We start from the raw sequence: 19897 nt of genomic DNA, 5'->3' as shown, positions 1-19897 counted from the left end.
GGGTCCTGAACCCCATGGGAGACCAGGATAAGCACCTGGCTCCTGGCTTCGGATCAGCGCGGTGCTCCGGCCACAGTGGCCATTGGAGGGTGAACCAATGGCAAAGGAAGACCTTTCTCTCTGTCTCTCTCTTGCCTGTCAAAAAAATAATAATAATAATAATAATAATACATGTGAGAAATCATGCAGCAGCCTTTTCTGTTTATTAGACAGCTGAATGAGAAACTATGCTTTCTAAACAATCCCAAACCAACTTATCTACACATCACTTTGATGAACTCTGAGTCCCTTTCTTTCCGTGGTCTCAGTCTGGGAAGAAATTTGAAGTAAAACAACTTTGCTCTGGGCCCCCCATGAGCTCCCTTCTATGTAATTCTAGAGTAGTTTAAAAATCCTTCACCTGTGACAAAGCTAAGGGCACCCTGGGGATGACACTTTGTCCTCTCTCCTTCACTGTTTCATCACAATGCTTTCTCTTCTGCCCACAGTACAAATACAAGCAAGCGTATGAGCAAGCCAAAGGAAAGCATATTGGATTCCGTAGCCTGGAAGACGACCCCAAGTTGGTGCACTTCATGCAGGTGGCCAAGATGCAGTCAGACCGGGAATACAAGAAGGCCTATGAGAAATCCAAGACATCCTTCCACACCCCCGTGGACATGCTCAGTGTGGTAGCAGCCAAGAAGTCCCAGGAGGTGGCCACCAACGCCAACTACAGGAATGTGATCCATACCTACAACATGCTTCCTGATGCCATGGGCTTTGAGTTGGCCAAAAATATGATGCAGATTCAAAGTGATGTATGTAAAAGCCACACCCTTTACAGAGCTTTTATTCTGGAGAATGAGCGAATTGTAATAAGTAATGCCATTTTGCAAATCTTGAAAGAAATTCATGTGCATTTTTCCAGTGAAATGTTTTAACTTAGATTGAATCCATTTCTTTTAACTAAAAGAGGTCAGTTCTACACACTAAAGTCTTATATTCCAGGATGGTTGCTGTGAACATTATTAAAGTCTGAATTCAGCAATACTAAATGAAATTTGGTTGCAGAAAGAATTTGTTGAAGGAAACATATCTGACAAAGAGGATCAAAAGGATAAAAGGCTCCAGACAGAGGAATGAAAAAGAAAGAAAGGAAATTAGATGATGTGATAGCTCTATTCCCTCACTCCCAACCAACTTTCCTTCCTCTACTTCCAACTTTGCAATTCCCTGTAGTCTGGATGAAGATATTGAGAATGGCACGGCTGGGGAATCTTTTGGAATGAATATAGGGAAGATGAAGGCAGAGATATAGTCAAGAATTCAGCTAAGGAACAATTTGGTGGCCCGAGGAACTGAATTTAAATTACAAACCCAAAGCAAACTACATCATATTCTCTTTGTGAACATAGAAGCCCAGCTATTAACTGCGAAGGAGAACACAAGTTCCCAAGTGAAAACAGCCATGGCACAGTTACAGTGGTGATGCCAAAGCTGAAGGGGAAAAATGAAATTTGCACAAAGCATTAGTGAGGTTTCTGGCATGTCAGAGGAAGTTTTAACAGTGAGGAGTGATCAAAGACAGTGGAAAAAGAGAAATGAGATTCCCATAAGTCATCTATTAATAAAGGAAATTTGAGAATTTTGGTAAGAAAAGTCATCATAATCAAGGAGCTATAGTCACATGGCAGATGAATCTATGTCTTAGCACTTTTTTGTTATGAAGATATCAAGGAAGCACAATCACAACAATATTTTGTATACTTTTAATTTCTCATGCAAGGAAATGTGGAAAAGATAGAAATTGGAGAATAAAAATGGTTAAAGTTGAAGATGCCATTGGTTGAAGCCTAGAGTGAGGGTTAGGGAATATTAAACACACGCTTGTAATTTTTGGGAAAGGCTTGATTTCTTCTTATTGAAGTTTTCCTCTTTTGCAGAATCAGTACAAAGCTGACTATGCTGACTTCATGAAGGGCATTGGGTGGCTCCCTCTGGGCTCTCTGGAAGCTGAGAAAAATAAGAAAGCCATGGAGATTATCAGTGAAAAGAAGTACCGCCAGCATCCAGACACTTTGAAGTATTCCACACTGATGGATTCAATGAACATGGTTTTGGCCCAGAATAATGCAAAAATTATGAATGAAGTGAGTCTCAGCAATGTAGTGTTTCATGTGCATCAGAGAGAATCCAGCTGTCTCTTAATATTTAATGTCCAGGTTTTGCTAACACAGTTATAGAACATGGTTGAGGTCTACTTCACCTGGCGAGAGTAAAGCACTCTTGTAGGTTAGACTCTCTGAAAGGAGATGCTAGACAGAATTTGGGGATCAGGGCATTTGTAGGGACCAGTACCTATGGGAAGGAGGGCCGGGCAGAGGGAGAGGTCGTACTGTGATGTAGGTCCAACAAAGCCTTGAACAATCCCACGGAGGGTTCCTGAGTGTCACCTGTTGGAGGTGTCCTGCATTGGACTTAAATGGGCAAAACTTTGTACCGCCACGCTGGTGAGTCTTTGATTGTGGCCATCCAGGAAGGGCATCCTCCTGAGTGAGACAGCAAACCCTGGAGTTGACAGCTAGAAGCTGTCTATGAAAAGCTGGGATAGACAGAAGTTCTTCCTTAAATGGGGATGTGGGTGGGGCATCTCCACATTCCCATAAAAATCCCAGCATTGTTACCTATAGTGGGAAAAGACTGCAAACCACAAATTAAATGTCCATCAATGTAGAATCGGTTAAATCTTTTAGATTATACCTCCTAATGGAATGCAGCTCTTTAAATGAATAAAGTAAATTATTTTGAGAAGGTTCAAAAGTGTCCAAAATATTTAGTAACAAAGCAAGATGCATTATTTGGCATCATTTCTATGTGTGTTTTAAGATGCAGGGAAAACTGAGGAAGGAGATGCTCTCCCCAAGTTATAGGAGGGAGAGAACATCTTTATAGCTCACTCACATCCTCTCCACTGTGTTGTTTGAATGAACACTTTCTCTATTCATATTTTTAAAAGTCTAGCTAATTAAAATACCCGTAATAGTCATATTTATATTTATATGTTTGTGTGTGTTCAGTGAGCTCATTTTAAGATTTTTTAGACATAATTCATGTACTTTTTCCCTAGCACCTCTACAAACAAGCATGGGAGGCTGACAAGACTAAAGTCCACATCATGCCGGATATCCCCCAGATTGTCCTGGCAAAGGCAAATGCAATTAACATGAGTGATGTGAGTATCGCTGCCCTGTTACCTCTCTTTCCAGCTTATCTAAACCAGTAAACTAATTGTTTCTCTCAATTATGAGAGTGAATATTTTTTAAGTGATAGTAAAAATCTACAAAAGAGAATTTTCTTTTTTTCTCTTTTAAGATTTATTCATTTATTTGAGAGGTAGAGCTATAGACAGAGAGGGAGGGAGAGATCTTCCGTCCATTGGTTCATGCTCTAAAAGGCCACAACAGCCTCAGCTGGGCCAATCTGGAGGCAGAAGCTTCTTTCGTGTCTCCCACATGGGTGCATTAATTAGCAGGAAGCCGAATCAGAAGTGGAGCAGCTGGGACTCTAATCAGCGCCCATATGGGATGCTGGAACTGCAGGCAGAGGCTTAACCTAGTGTGCCACAGCGCCAGCCCCAAGAATTTTCTTTCTCTAATCTTGCTTTGCTAAGAGTTGGACAGGCCTGCTAACGCGGATTGGGTGAAGCAGTTGGGAATTTGAAAGGTAATTGGATCTTGTTCTAGGGATGAGTACTCCTTATCAAACTAAGAGATGTGGCAGGAGGAGAGGGCTTAGGAGCCAGGGAGGGAGAAAAGGGAAGAAGAGAGTTCCGGGACCTCATTCTTAGAGAGCCCTTCACCATGTTTGTGAGCTAAGGGAAGCTAAGGGAAGGGTTAAGTGGAAAGGAAAGAGGAACATTTTGAAGAATTTGGAGTGAGCTCCATCACAGGAATGTGCAACACTTGTTAGAAAACACACTGATGCTTTTTTTCATTTCCTTTCTCATCCTAACCACACTTGCAGGAAATCCTTTAATCCTACCAGTTGTTTCTTCTTTCCATTGTTTGAATTCCATAGGTTTTTTGATTTGCTGGCATTTCTTAAAAATTGTAAAATCCTTATATAAGTAAAAGTTGATTATAAAACAGTATTTTTTGATGTAACAATGTAACTGTTTTGTAGTCTTCTTTTAACTCCTATTTGATAAAATGCATCAGATAAGGACCTGCTGAATTTTCACATCTTTAACACATATTTGCAACTTAATAAAGATCAATAATTTTTTTTCTGGTGATTACTTGAAAATATGTTTGAGTTTGTAACAGTTTTTTTTTTCAAACACAGATTGCTTGTGAGAACATTCAGCTGTTGAACTACCAAGACAACATTTTGCTTAAAGATAAAAATGATGTCACAGTGTAGATTGGAACACTGTTTAGGATTCCTGCATCCTACATCAGAGTACCTGAGTTTCCTACTAGTTCAGGCTCTTGATTCTAGCTTCCTGCTAATGCAGACCCTGGGAGTCAGTGCTGATGGTCAGATAGATAGCTCGGGTGAATGGCTGCCATCCGCATGGGAGACCTGTATAAGTACCAGGCTTCATCACCTGTGGACCTCTGGGGAGTGAATCAGTGGCTAGGAGCTTGTCTCTCCTCCCCTCTCCCTTCCCCTCCTTACCTCTTTCAAGTCCCTTCTCAAATAATTTTTTTGAGAAACTATACAACAAATCTAGGTTTTCCTATTTAGAAGCAAATCATTTCCTTTGCTTCTGTTTACAGAAACTCTACAAACTTTCCATGGAAGAGGCGAAAAAGAAAGGCTATGACCTCCGAACTGATGCAATTCCCATCAAAGCGGCCAAGGCTTCAAGAGACATTGCAAGTGATGTAAGTCCAAAGGGGAGAGGTCACCTGTTGGGGTTTCTATGTAACCGAAATAAAAAAGGCTGGAAACAGTAGTGGATAAAATGGGGGGTGGGAAGGAGCATATCTGCAAACAGTAGCCTCACTTTGTTCTGTGGATTTTTAAAGCCTTATTTGTGTGTTTCCTTTGATATTTCTGAAAAAAGAAGAATGCCACCCATATTATGATCCTCATAGATGTCAGCTCTCCAAGTTAGGAGAGTGGGTGATTGTGCTTTGAACTCTGTCACCAAAATAATGCCTTGCAGAAATCCAAAGCCCTTCATCAAGTTTTCCTTGTGAAAGGCTGTGTTCAGGCCTTCTGCCTCTTAGGGCCTGACTTCCCAACAGGCTGTCCCAAGCATCGGTGTGTTGCAAGGGCCAATCGTTTGGGCTGATGACAGATGATTACTAAATAATCAAGAGTTTTGCAAAGCAGTTGTTAAACCATTGGTAGCTTGACATCAGCCATGGTAGTAGTATTTACACCACAGAAACTGGCACACCCTACAAATTAGGGCTTCCTCCCTCTCCACAGCTGTTGTACCGGCACAGCACTGTCAAAGCGTTTCACCTCTGTGAAACTCAGTTCTTTCATTTAGTTATTTTCACGAGAAATCCATTTGCGAGGAGCATTGAATGAGAGTAGGAGGAGGAACGCATTTTAGAGCACTCTTTCCTTGGCTAGCCCCAGTTGCACTTTCTCTTTCCTCTTCTGTTTTTCATTTTCCCTACATATCTACCCCATCTCACACCTTCTGTTGTCCTGAAAATGCCAAATTCGTCTCCCTCTTTCATAATGCAGTAATTTGGCTCTCCTGGCTCCTGCTCTTTAACTTATACACTGAACTCCACAAGGAGATGCACAGAATAAAAAGCTTTCTACACATATCAGGGTCTCCCCATATGGAAATTGAGGTGATAAATAGTAAACATTTTTCCCATTCGACTGGTTTAGAAAGTCTCAAAAAGAGCTCCATAAATACAAAACTACTCAAACATTATACTCTGTGCTTCATAATCGAACCAATTCTTATTGGTGAATGGCTGGATGGATGATTTCTTAAGGCAGCAATAAACTGCTTGGAATATTCTGCTTCTTTCTCATTTTCTGTATTATTTATTAATATGTCAACACCAGAATATGTGTATAAGTTACTGTGGTGCATCATGACAAGGTCAGGGTCCTAATCCTTATGGCTCTAGCAAGTCATTCACTTCTCCAAGTCTGAGCCTACTCATCTATAAAAATTGGGCAAAAAGGCCAGCGTGTACGGCTCACTAGGCTAATCCTTCGCCTGCGGTGCAGGCACCCCGGGTTCTAGCCCCAGTTGGAGCACCAGATTCTGTCCCCGTTGCTCCTCTTCCAGTCCAGCTCTCTGCTGTGGCCTGGGAAGGCAGTGGAGGATGGCCCAAGTCCTTGGGCCCTGCACTCGTATTGGAGACCAGGAGGAAGCACCTGGCTCCTGGCTCCGGATCGGTGCAGCGCGCCGGCTGTAGCAGCCATTTGGGGGGTGAACCAATGGAAGGAAGACCTTTCTCCCTGTCTCTCTCTTTCTCTCACTGTCTAACTCTGCATGTCAAAAAGAAAAAAATGGGGCATAAAAAAGAACTTTGCTATCTTCATCACAAAATAGAGTTGTGAGTAGCAAGTGACATAGATAAGTGTGGAAATGTGTTTTATGAATGTAGCGTGCTACACAGTTTTTTTGAACTGTAGAATATTGATACTAGAATGATTTTGAGCCAAGAGAATTGCTCCTCATTCACATTCATCTTTTCTGCACAGTATAAATACAAGTACAATTATGAAAAGCAGAAGGGAAAAATGGTTGGCTTCCGCAGTCTTGAAGATGATCCCAAATTAGTCCATTCCATGCAAGTGGCTAAGATGCAATCTGATCGGGAGTACAAGAAAAACTATGAGAAGACCAAGACCAGCTACCACACCCCTGCAGACATGCTCAGTGTCACAGCCGCCAAGGATGCCCAAGCCAACATCACAAACACTAACTACAAGCACCTGATCCACAAGTACATCCTTCTCCCAGATGCAATGAGCCTTGAACTGAGCAGGAATATGAATCGCATCCAGAGTGATGTAAGGCTGTTTTCTGTTTGGATGATGATTGGATCCTTTGCAAGGGAAGAGATAGCACAGCTTTATATTCCATAATTTTGTGTCTAAATTGATCAGGTGAATTTGCCTCTTTTCTTTATAGAATGAATATAAACAGGACTATAATGAATGGTACAAAGGACTTGGCTGGAGTCCAGCTGGTTCCCTAGACGTGGAGAAGGCCAAGAAAGCAACTGAATATGCCAGTGATCAGAAATACCGCCAGCACCCTAGCAACTTCCAGTTTAAGAAGTTGACTGACTCCATGGACATGGTGCTTGCCAAGCAGAATGCACACACTATGAACAAGGTAGAGAGAACAGTTGTCCTACACAGCTCCCAAGTGAGGAAAGGCTAGCAGGCTCTGGCTCTTGTTTGAGAAATTTAATCCAGCTCCACCACTCCTTGGCAGTGGCAAACAATTCCAGAACATTCCCCTACTATATTTTCTTCATGTTTTTATTTCCCTTGTTCTTCTGTGTTAGAAATTACCTACATTTTAAATGACTATATACTAGGCACTTTCAATCCATTTTAGGTGATTAAAAACTTTTAAGAGATTATCTTTTAAAATCTGAGTTTATTTTAGCATCTTTTCTGAATCATATGCTGACTTTGTCACTCTTTACTACTTCAAATTAAAAGCATTCAAGTAGTCTCTCATTACCTCTTCTCTCCTATTTGTCCTAAACAGTTATTAAAATTTCAAATCTCTTTTCTCCCACTTCCTAGCATTTATACACCATTGACTGGAATAAAGATAAAACAAAGATTCATGTGATGCCTGATACACCAGATATTTTACAAGCTAAGCAGAATCAAACCCTATTTAGTCAGGTAAGGATGTATAAAAATTTCCAATGTTTTGTCTTGAAATTTATTGAGCTTATAAAATGGTGTAATAGTAATTAAGTGACATAAATGCTGAAGCAATAGAAGTGAATGACTGAGACTGGTCAGCCTAGAGATGTTGCAAAATACATCGGTTAAGAGCAAGGGTTTCTGCTATTCTGTATGCTCAATAGAGGCAGATACTGTCTCTGTTTTGTTTATCTCTGTGTTTATTGTGCTTGGCACAAGTTAGCAAATCAATCAGTAATTGTTGAAAGAAAAGAATTATGTCAAACAAACCTGATCTGAGTTATGGCTTTGGCATTTAGTTGTATGCTATTTGGAAAATCACTTACCCCAGTTTCTTCATCCTTAAAAGTAGGACTATAGAATTATCTATAACATTGCCTAAGACACTGGATTACTATGAGGACCAAATGAGAAATTTTATGTAAAGTTCTCAGCACAATGCCTGGTACATAGAAATTACTGAACAACTATTAGCTGTTATTATTACCCAATTTTAACACATCTACATTCATTCAGTGAGTTTGACTCTGAAAATTTAGCCCATTTATTGCAATTTGAAAAAGGCATATCATCATCTACTACTTTTGACACATAGATGGTTAAAATTCTGTGGCCTGATTTTTTTTCTCAATTATGTGATTACCTGTGTTTGAAGCAGTGAACCCCAGACTACTTAAGAGCAGGAAGAAGGGGGCCCAGTAAACATGATATGACCGTATATTTTCTGAGTAATAGAGTTTGTGCTCAAATAGATATCCAGGGTGAGTCAGAAAAATAAATTGAGACATATGATACTAAAACAGCGCTTCTTCTACTCTATTAAACACCTTTCTTTGTTGTTTAGTTTAGTTTTGTTTACCCATATCTTTGGAGAGAGGGTAGATGATGTCAGAATCTGATATCTACTCTACATACACCTTTGTTTATAATCTGTTAGAAACTTTAATATAAACAGAATAATTTAAGGAATTTCTTTAATTCTCAGAAATTCTATAAACTTGGATGGGAAGAAGCTTTGAAGAAAGGCTATGATCTCCCAGTTGATGCAATTTCCGTCCAGCTAGCCAAAGCTTCAAGAGACATTGCTAGTGATGTAAGTACTAGTCTGACTTCTATAATGATGTGTTTTTATTGGATCAAATAACTTAATATTAGTAACTATTTTTATAGGTACATTTTACCTTTCTTCTCATATCCCCTTAGTTGACCCAGAATTCACTCTTTCTTACTGTTCAAATGTCAACAAAGAGGCTTCCTGGATATGGGTTGGGTCAAAAGACCTCTTAGATCCATTATACTAAGATGCTATTATATTATAAAAATATTAAATATTGTGTGTTTATATGAGCTATAATGTGTTCTATACCTCTCATCTAATTACTATCATTATTATGATCACTTTTGTGATTTTGATATAATAATATAACCTTTCCCAATTAAATCTAAATACTGGAACTTAATTTTATTCTCTTAAAATAATATAGTTCATTTTGACCCATGTTGTTAATACGTTGTCATCTTGTGCAATTCTTTTTCTGACCTAAAATACTTAGCTGTTTTTATTCATGTTGAGGTACAAGAAAAGGATTTTAATAGGACAAATTTGAAGGGCTCTTCAAAAAATTCATTGAAATGGCATACTATGAAAAAATGGTGCATGGACTACAAATTTTTTGGACAAAAATAAACTTTTTATTTTCCACCAACTTGTTGAGGATTCCTCATTTGATATAGCCTTTTGGCAACCTACTAAATATTTTGCTGTTTAATAAATTAATCTACACTATTAGCCTGTTCACCAAATCATGTCTTCATAACTTTTAATTTAGCCCATATTTTTCCCATAAAATATTACTCTCATAAGGATAGCATAAGAAATTTATTAAAAATAAGCTAAAGTCAACATATACAAAGTATAGCACATCCAAATACATATATCTGCCTCTAGTAGGAATTAATTTTTCTTCAAAACCTCTCTTGAGACTCAAGGTTCCATTGGAAGCCTCTATTTCCACAAGACTAGCTGGTTTAAGAAAGTAAACATTTCTTACTAAGTTAGCATCAACAACCCCTTCTCTCATTTCAATTTTGGAAAACAAACAGAAAACTTAACTTGAACTTTTTCATGTTAATAAAAGAACTCTGTTTCCTCTGACTTCAGTTTAAATATAAACAAGGCTACCGGAAGCAACTTGGCCACCATGTTGGATTCCGGAGTTTGCAAGATGACCCAAAGCTTGTGTTGTCCATGAATGTTGCCAAAATGCAGAGTGAGAGAGAATACAAAAAGGACTTTGAGAAGTGGAAGACCAAGTTCAGCAGCCCAGTGGACATGCTGGGAGTGGTGCTGGCCAAGAAGTGCCAGGCCTTGGTCAGCGATATAGACTACAAGAACTACCTGCACCAGTGGACGTGCCTGCCTGACCAGAGTGACGTTATTCATGCTAAAAAAGCTTATGAACTACAAAGTGAGGTCAGTTTCTATTAAGTTACATAGTTGTGTATTATTTCTTATTTCCTATGAGTAGCCATTTAGTCACAGAAGCAGAAACTAAAAAAAGTTATATTGAAAATTTAAAATACATCTCTCTTGAAATGCACAGAATCAAGAGTCAAGGGTCCAAGTTACAATGGAATTTTGATGGCTTACTTTGTCCTTTCTCAGAATATGTATAAGTCTGACCTTGAGTGGCTGAGAGGCATAGGATGGAGTCCCTTGGGTTCTTTGGAAGCAGAAAAGAACAAGAGGGCTTCAGAAATCCTCAGTGAGAAGAAATATCGTCAGCCTCCAGACACAAACAAGTTCACCAGCATTCCTGATGCCATGGACATAGTTCTCGCAAAGACAAATGCCAAAAATAGGAGTGATGTAAGTAACTCTTTAGAGATTAATAAAAACCATGTAGTGCCTGCTACCTACCTGGTAGCTTCTCAATCACATGTGCTTAATAAAGGGATAGAATGGCAAAGCATTGTATCAACACAGCAGAATATTTTACATTGAGTTCCTCCATCTGGATTTCAACTACCCGACACTAAATGATATGAAAATGAGTGTCCATTTTTGTCACCCAACACTTAGTCATTTACTTAGCCAGAGGGTGATGAGAAAATTGAGGAGCATAGTTTTTTCCTTAAAAATTTGAGTACATTAAAGACCCAGATTTTTTGTTGTGGTAGAGTGTGTAAGAAGGAGAGATAGCGAATGCTTTACATAGGCACAGTGGAAATATTAGGAAGAAGGTATTTACTGCTGAATGATGATAAATCATTCAGCTTATCAGAATAAAGATAACATGATAATACTATTTCACAGTAAAGAAGTAATATTCCATCTTCAACTTAAGTTCTTCTCTAACACTGACTCTAATACCTGGCATAAAATAGGCACTCAATACATATTTATTGAATGAAATAAATAAAAGATGGTAATGTAGAGTGATTCTGTGCAAAGAATGGAAGGATGACTAATCCTACTTCCTGAATATTAAACAAAGTATAATTATGTGCACTGAGATTCTGAAACTGGTAAGAAAATTTAAATGGATATATGTAATAATAGCCATGAGGTTCTTTGGAGCACCTCAACATGTATGTTGCTTATAAAATGCTATATTTTTATATACATCATATATATTGGGAGTTTTTAATAAATAAGTCCATAATTGACTTATACTAAGCATTGATAAATTAGATCGCTTATTTTCCTAATCAACCCTCAGATACTTTTTGCAGTGCTGTTTTCCAAAGTTTATAGTGAATGCTGGGCTGTCAGCTTCATCATAAATGTTTATTTTGTTTTGGTTTTGCTATGAAAGTTTGAATTCAATATGCTGCCTAATAAAGCAACAAATTTATGCAAAATACCTTACCCTTTTGGGAATCTGAGTTTCTTTTGTCTCCATAAAACAAGAGCAAAAGCTTGGACTTAAAAAGGTGACCAGAAGAAAAACCCTAAATCAAGAATCCAGGCAGAACCTGGGCCATCTGGAGCCTTGAGCCTGTCTCTACTTTTGATTAGACCAATACATCTAACCTAGCACAAATAATATTTCCATTTTCTCTGCATTCCCTGGATGAAAGTGGCACATGCCATTGAATAAATGACTTAGCTTTATAATTCTCAGACAGGGAAAATTCTGCCCCCAGAGGGGACATTTGGTCACATCTAGAAACAGTTTGGTCATCACAACTTGAGGGTGGCATGCTACTGGCATCTAGTGGATGGAAGCCAGGGATGTTGCTACATATACCACAGTGCACAAGGTAGTCTGTCGCAACAAAAAACCATCCAGCACAACCCATAGTTATGAGGCTGAAAAACTGTTATTCTCCACTGTCAAGTTACCATATTCTCTCCTGTAATGGATAAATATTTTGCAGGAAGATTATCTGACTCGTTGTAAACATCCTGTTTTTCATTGAATTTTCACCCCTTAATTTTATTAATTAATGTGATTTCTTTTGTTTGGGGTCTCTTTTGTTGACAGACATAAGGATGATTTGGAGATATTTGAAGTATTTTTTTATAAATTCTCAAACATAAATCTTCTGAAAATCCTAATGTTTCAAATAGTTATGAGATACAACTATAAATAAGATACAAAGGAAATGAAACTCCCAGATTTCTAAGCATACTTTGAATGTCATCTTTTGATAAGCTGAGGGCCATCTCCTAATTAAACATTGAAGGGGAATTTTACCACACCAAAGATGGAAAGGCATCTTTTCCATTTGAAAATATTGGCAAAGGCACTTATCACCTTTGTTTATTTCATATAGGCAGGATTATCTGTAACTCTGAAAAAGTTATCCATAATCTTTCTTAAAAGGTAATTATGCCCCAGATAAGTCAACAAACACTGCATCTACTTTCTGATGATGTCGTCTGCTTCTGTTACCAGTTGTAGTATTTCATTCAGAGTAATTCAGATAAATTCAGTAATCTTGTTTGAAGTCAATTATGTCATTCACTCATCTAGCAACACCACTGAAAAATTCTTATTTCTCCTTTTAGAGACTTTATAGAGAAGCATGGGACAAGGACAAGACTCAAGTCCACATCATGCCTGATACACCTGACATTATTTTGGCTAAAGCAAACTTAATCAATACAAGTGATGTAAGTTTCTAAATTCTGCATGTGTTATTAGAAAATTCATTTTTATCTGCCGGCACCGTGGCTCACTTGGTTAATCCTCCACCTGCAGCGCAGGCATTCCATATGGGCACTGGGTTCTAGTCTCAGTTGCTCCTCTTCCAGTCCAGCTCTCTGCTGTGGCCCGGGAAGGCAGTGGAGGATGGCCCAAGTGCTTGGGCCCTGCACCCACATGGGAGACCAGGAGGAAGCACCTGGCTCCTGGTTTCAGATTGGCACAGCGCTGGCCATGGTGGCTATTTGGGGAGTGAACCAATGGAAGGGAGACTTTTCTCTCTGTCTTTCTCACTGTCTGTAACTCTACCTATCAAAAAAAAAAAAAAAAAAAAAAGGAAAGGAAAGGAAAGAAAAGAAAAGAAAATTCATTTTTATTACTTTAGGTTGGTAAAGTTGTTTGGAAGTTCTTTTGAATCCCTGAATTATTTTCAATAATAAAATACATGTGGCTTAGACTCTTTATTTAGTGGCTTTTAGATTGAACATCAGAATGTTGGTACTCTTTACCTCAGGTTAGTTGAGGTTCTGTATTCTCCATCTGTTGCATATCATTGTTCTACCCATGGTCATAAAGCAATGGTTTATAGCACTGTCCCCTATGTGAATAGGTACACCTTGTAGGAAAAGACCATTTTTGTTGGATCTGCAGTGTTTTGTACCTGACTCTAGTAGATACCCAGTGAAATTTTGAATGAATGAGCACATAAAACCACACAGGAAATTTTCATTTTCATTTTTATTATCATAATAACATCTCCTTAAATTTATAGATGTAAAAATTAAATCTTTAAAGCAAACTGTAAACTAATAGAATGACCTTAGCATTCAAGAATATATTAGAGTACTGCCACAAAGACTAAAATATAAGTTCAAGATTAATGGGCATTTTAAATAATCTGATTTCTGCATAAAAATATGTGTAACTTATATTTCCCAATTGGGGTTGGAGGTGTGCTACAGTGGGATAAGCCCCTGTTGGTGACACTACATCCCAGATAGGAGCCCTAGTTTGACTCCTGGCTCCTCCACTTCTAATCCAGCTGCTTGACATTATGCCTGGGAAGCAGAAGATGATGGCTCAAGTACCCGAGTCCCTGCCACCAATGTGGGAAACATTGATGGAGTTCTAGGCTCCTGGCTTTGGCCTGGCCCAGCCCCAACTTTAGTGGTCATTTTGGAAGTGAATGAGAGGATGGAAGATCTCTTGCTCTCTCATTCTCTCTCTCTAATTCTCTCTCTCTGTCACTTTGTCACTCTGCCTTTCAAATAAATAACCTAGAAAATAATAAAACATCAGCTCTTAAAGCACTTAAAAAGTATTCCCAGTTATTATGTTAACAAATGTGATGAAATAAATTATTGCACTTATACTTTCTTAATATTTGGACTTTCTTCAAAAAACTTCAAATTTTAAAAATTATGAAAGACTCTGTATTTTCCCTGTAAGATGTGGATCCTGCTTTGCATGATCCTATATTATAAGACAGACACTATCTCACAGTGTATTAGCTCCATTTCAGAGACAGCCCCTTAGACATGATTTGTCCCCACTAGAGGAGTTAGATGGGAAGACATTATTTTTTCTAATCAAAACTTCTAATGAAATAACATTAACTGGAAAACAGCACTCAAATGACATTCCATTTCTCTATCAATATGTTTCTGCCTCATTCTCACAGGTATTTGGGAAGCATTGACATTTAATTTTGTAGATCTAGGTAATTGAAGAGCCTTAAAATTTAAAACAGGACCATTAGCAATCAATGAGCATAACTTCCAATCATGTTTGAGTGGTGTACAGTACAGTTACTGTTCTCATGGACGCTTAAAATATGTAGTGCATTGGATTCATTATTCTGCAGTTATTTGTGTAGAACTGTTTCCCCAAAGTGATTTTCTTCATCTCTTAACAGAAACTCTACCGAATGGGTTATGAGGAGCTGAAGAAAAAAGGTTATGATCTTCCAGTTGACGCCATACCAATTAAAGCAGCCAAAGCATCCCGGGAAATTGCCAGTGAAGTAAGACTTTGTCCCCTGTGGCTATTGATTTGATTGCAATTTATCCCAGCCAAGCAGTCTCAATTTCATTTAAAACTGAATAAAGCCTTCTAAGGGGTAGCAAGTTAAAACAGAGTGAAGTGATCCTAGACATGCAGTATGGTATGAGGATAAGATCAAGGATGCATTTGTTATGTATGGAATTTGTACCTGACCTTAGCCTTTAATCTTTCTTATCAAAAAATCAATCCATGTCTCTCAGTAGGCTTAGAAAAATATTTAGAGTTAATGTGTTTGTAATTTGCCACAAAGATGGGAAACTAAGCTGATTTTTGAAAGGAATAAATAAGACACTTTTTTTTCCCTTTAGTACAAGTACAAAGAAGGCTTTCGCAAACAGCTTGGCCACCACATTGGAGCCCGGAACATCAAGGATGACCCCAAGATGATGTGGTCCATGCACGTGGCCAAGATCCAGAGTGACAGGGAGTACAAGAAGGACTTTGAGAAGTGGAAGACCAAGTTCAGCAGCCCAGTGGACATGCTGGGGGTGGTGCTGGCCAAGAAGTGCCAGACATTGGTCAGTGATATAGACTACAAGAACTACCTGCACCGGTGGACGTGCCTGCCTGACCAGAATGACGTCACCCATGCTCGACATGCCTATGATCTTCAGAGTGATGTCAGTCTCAAGTTTTTCTTTGCTCAGTAAAAGATTGCATCTGTTTTCCTTAGTATAAAATTCTCTAATGTGAGAGGAGCTGAATTTAAACAACTGAGTTTCTCTCCCCTGGAATAATGCCCAAGCTCTATGCAATTACCCAGACATCTGGAGCCACCATCATCCCACCAAGAAAGAGCCAGCAAAGCCCCCATTGTCTTGGTGGAAGTCTCTCTTGATCTGGGTGGTTTAAGAATTGTTCTTTGTATACTCCTGTTTAAAATGTTTTCTATATTTCTAATCTGAATATTTTATTGATTAAAATTCATATCAAAAATTTAAAATTTCCCAAGAATTCAGGCATTAAGAGGTATAATATCTATATAATATAAGCTTTTATTTCTTTACATTCAGTGATCTGTCACTTCCAATTTCAGAATTTGTACAAGTCTGATCTTCACTGGCTAAAAGGCATTGGCTGGATACCTACTGGTTCTGTTGAGGATGAGAAGAACAAAAGAGCAGCCCAGATTTTGAGTGACCATGTCTACCGGCAGCACCCTGATAAATTCAAGTTTTCCAGTCTCATGGACTCCATACCAATGGTTTTGGCAAAAAACAATGCTACCAATATGAACCATGTAAGTCCTTTCTTTGCTTGAGGAGGTATTCATTTTTCTTCTGTTTATGGAAAACTAATATCTATTCTAATAAAAGAAACTTCAGTTTTTTTTGCTTGCTATTAAAGTGCTTTTAAAGTAAGTGTTGTGTCTCGTGTTACTGACACAAGGTTTCTAGAACAGAAGTGTCACAAATACCAACTCACAAGAAAGAATCTTCCTCATTAAGAATCCGACTATTTTCTTGTATGTATTCATTATTGGCCTATAATTGTAATGTCTTCCGATTTATTTTAGCGCCTGTATACAGAAGCTTGGGATAAAGATAAAACCACAGTCCACATTATGCCAGACACACCTGAAGTTTTACTAGCTAAACAAAACCAAGTAAATTGCAGTGAGGTAAGCATTATGTCTGTGATGCATGATAGATTTTCCCTATGATGCTCTTTATAAATCAAACATGATTATTGATGTCTATTTCAGAAATTATATAAACTTGGCCTAGAAGAAACCAAGAGGAGAGGTTATGATATGCGTGTAGATGCCATTCCTATCAAGGCTGCCAAGGCCTCCAGAGATATTGCAAGTGAGGTAAGTATACCTGAGAAGCTCTTTGCCTTAGCTTTGGCTCAAAGATTTTTCTTCCCCCTGCATCTGTAGTAGAGCAGGTAAGCTATGAGGTTTAAACTGTTCCTAATAGTTTGTTTTTTTCAGCAAATAGTTTAAAATAATGATAATGAAATTTTCAGTACAAAGGCTAAGTTCTAGTAATGGTTGAGTCCATAGGAACATTTATTTCAGAATAGGTCCATTTCTTGCTAAACAAAAGCACTGGATACTTGACCCTTGTTCAGATAACATTTTTGGCCTTTCCACATGATGTACTTCTTTTATATTCATTGTAAGATTCCTTCAAAACCCAACCAGTGAATCTACAAGGGCTGAGTAAAAAGGGCACATCATTCAAATTCAAGCCATCTATGTGAGCCATATGTTTATCTCTGCATTCAGTTATTGGTTACAGATCTTTGCTCTCCTCACAAGAAGGGATTTGCTCATATTCCTAGTACTTTTTATTGTTTATTGCCTTTTTGATGAAGTAAAAAATATATTTCCCTTATATTTCCAAAATATGGATAGTAATCATCATAATATCAAAATAAATATTCAAAATCAGAGAAAGAGTAAATGTATTAATTTATGCTAATATATTAAAGTACTTGTATCATCAAAATCAGGTTTATAAAGAATATTTAATGACCTGGAGATACATAATAAGGGAAAAGATCACGTGCAAACCACTGGTAGTGTAACTCCTGTTTTAATTTTTATTCTTTCTCAGACACATGCCACAAAGTCATCTCTGAGTGCTAAAATTGTCTAATTTTATTTTCATTATATATTTCATTTATTTTCTAAATAACATACACATATTACAGTTATATGTAATTTCTATTCTCAGTTATTAGTACTCTAAATCTCTTTCTTCTTTTAGTTCAAGTACAAAGAAGGCTATCGTAAGCAACTCGGCCATCACATTGGTGCCAGAGCTATACATGATGACCCCAAGATGATGTGGTCCATGCACGTGGCCAAGATCCAGAGTGACAGGGAGTACAAGAAGGACTTCGAGAAGTGGAAGACCAAGTTCAGCAGCCCAGTGGACATGCTGGGAGTGGTGCTGGCCAAGAAGTGCCAGGCCTTGGTCAGCGATATAGACTACAAGAACTACCTGCACCAGTGGACGTGCCTGCCTGACCAGAGTGACGTCATACACGCCCGGCAGGCCTACGACCTGCAGAGCGACGTGAGTACTGAGGATCATAATGACATGCAAAGATGGGGAATAAATGAATTAATACCTCTGGGGGAAGGTAACAACAGGCAACACTAGCTCAACAACTGTTGCAAATGGAAATAGCGTACCTGCGTTCATTGTGAATGTTGTTCCTTTAGCTCTCTAGACCAAACTGGACTCTTGTCTGATACCCTTTCTGTTCACCAAACTGTATTTTCAAGAGTACTTTTAGTACTTTTACCTGATTTCATATCCTTTAAATGAAAATGCATTTCTAATGTGGGAATAAATATGTATTGACTCTTTATGTCCACAGAATTTGTACAAATCAGATCTCCAATGGTTGAGAGGCATCGGCTGGGTGCCCATTGGCTCTTTAGATGTGGAAAAATGCAAAAAGGCAACTGAAATCTTGAGTGATAAAATCTATCGCCAGCCTCCAGACAAATTCAAATTTACCAGTGTGACTGATTCTCTGGAGCAAGTGTTGGCTAAGAATAATGCCATCAACATGAACAAGGTGAGACTTTAAAATTCAAGGAAGTGTGTGGCTTCTAATATCAAATCAAACAAGAATTACCCTTAGGAGGAGAAATATAGGACATTGAGCAACAAAAGAATTTACCTACCTACAAGGGTACTTCAAAAAGTCATGAAGAAATACAGCTAAAAAATAAGTTCACTTTGGTGCAAAAAGCTTTGAAATTCATGCACAGTGTTGTCATAATGTGTATTTTCGATGAGGTTTTTTTTTAACTTTTATTTAATGAATATAAATTTCCAGTGTACAGCTTATGGATTACGATGGCTTCCCCCTCCCATAACTTCCCTCCCACCTGCAACCCTCCCCTCTCCCGCTCCCTCTCCCCTTCCATTTGCATCAAGATTCATTTTCAATTCTCTTTATATACAGAAGATCAATTTAGTATAAAGATTGCACCCACATAGAAACACAAAGTGAAACATACTGTTTGAGTACTAGTTATAGCATTAAATCAAAATGTACAGGACATTAAGGACAGAGATCCCACATGAGGAGCAAGTGCACAGTGGCTCCTGTTGTTGACCCAACAAATTGACACTCTAGTTTATGGCGCCAGTAACCACCCTAGGCTGTCGTCATGAGTTGCCAAGGCTATGGAAGCCTTCCAAGTTTGCCGACTCTGATCATATTTAGACAAGGTCCTAAAAGACAGAGTGAGGATAGTAACCAGTGATCCTAAGAGTGGCATTAACCAGGTCTGAACAATTATACAGCATTAAGTGGGGAAGAGGACCATCAGTACACACAGGTTGGAGTAGAGCCATTGGTGGTAGAGTAGAGGTTATGATTACAAAGGAATGAGGCCCAAGTGCACTAGACAGGGTCTAGAACAAAGGACAGAGTCATTATTAGAGGAGCTTAGAAAGGTGCTGTCTAAGCTACAATTAAGTTTTCTGATTGAGAGGCAAATAGAACCTGACAGAAGGGGCTTGATAATAATCTGGTGGGCTTTAGGCCTTGTAAGTTAAGAGGCCCAGACCTATCTATCTCTTCACATGGGGTATATCCGAAGGGAGGTGTGAACCTCCTAGGGGAAGGCACTCTGTTGACTTTCATTACTTGGCTGGCCTGGGAGGAGAGCTGGCCAGGTAAAGGCAGGTGGCATCTCTAACAAGAAATTTACAGTTCTGCCTGCAATGTTGCTGACCCTACTTGACCATCCCCTCAGCTGCAGTGGTCACTTTGGAAGTTGGGCTGCGTGAAGGGCTTTTCAGCTTAGAGCCAATAAGATCTGTGGCTCTGACCTGGG

General features: G+C 38.6%; 1 protein-coding gene across 1 annotated transcript in view; it reads left to right on the top strand.

The window, feature by feature from the left end:
• NEB (nebulin) overlaps positions 1 to 19897 on the top strand; it is a 221607-nt gene that overhangs the window by 66505 nt on the left and 135205 nt on the right. Inside the window, exons 43-60 of the mRNA XM_062186689.1 lie at positions 489 to 800; positions 1926 to 2132; positions 3110 to 3214; positions 4765 to 4872; positions 6677 to 6988; positions 7110 to 7316; positions 7739 to 7843; positions 8853 to 8960; positions 10029 to 10340; positions 10533 to 10736; positions 12885 to 12989; positions 14936 to 15043; positions 15393 to 15704; positions 16121 to 16324; positions 16601 to 16705; positions 16790 to 16897; positions 17802 to 18113; positions 18421 to 18624. Coding sequence (XP_062042673.1) covers positions 489 to 800; positions 1926 to 2132; positions 3110 to 3214; positions 4765 to 4872; positions 6677 to 6988; positions 7110 to 7316; positions 7739 to 7843; positions 8853 to 8960; positions 10029 to 10340; positions 10533 to 10736; positions 12885 to 12989; positions 14936 to 15043; positions 15393 to 15704; positions 16121 to 16324; positions 16601 to 16705; positions 16790 to 16897; positions 17802 to 18113; positions 18421 to 18624 — 3438 coding nt within the window. The remainder of the gene's footprint in view (positions 1 to 488; positions 801 to 1925; positions 2133 to 3109; positions 3215 to 4764; positions 4873 to 6676; positions 6989 to 7109; positions 7317 to 7738; positions 7844 to 8852; positions 8961 to 10028; positions 10341 to 10532; positions 10737 to 12884; positions 12990 to 14935; positions 15044 to 15392; positions 15705 to 16120; positions 16325 to 16600; positions 16706 to 16789; positions 16898 to 17801; positions 18114 to 18420; positions 18625 to 19897) is intronic.

The sequence above is a fragment of the Lepus europaeus genome, chromosome 1 (genome assembly GCF_033115175.1).
Source record: "Lepus europaeus isolate LE1 chromosome 1, mLepTim1.pri, whole genome shotgun sequence".
Classification (NCBI taxonomy): domain Eukaryota; kingdom Metazoa; phylum Chordata; class Mammalia; order Lagomorpha; family Leporidae; genus Lepus; species Lepus europaeus.
The sequence above is the reverse complement of the archived record's forward strand: the minus strand, read 5'-3'. Positions and strand labels throughout refer to the sequence as shown.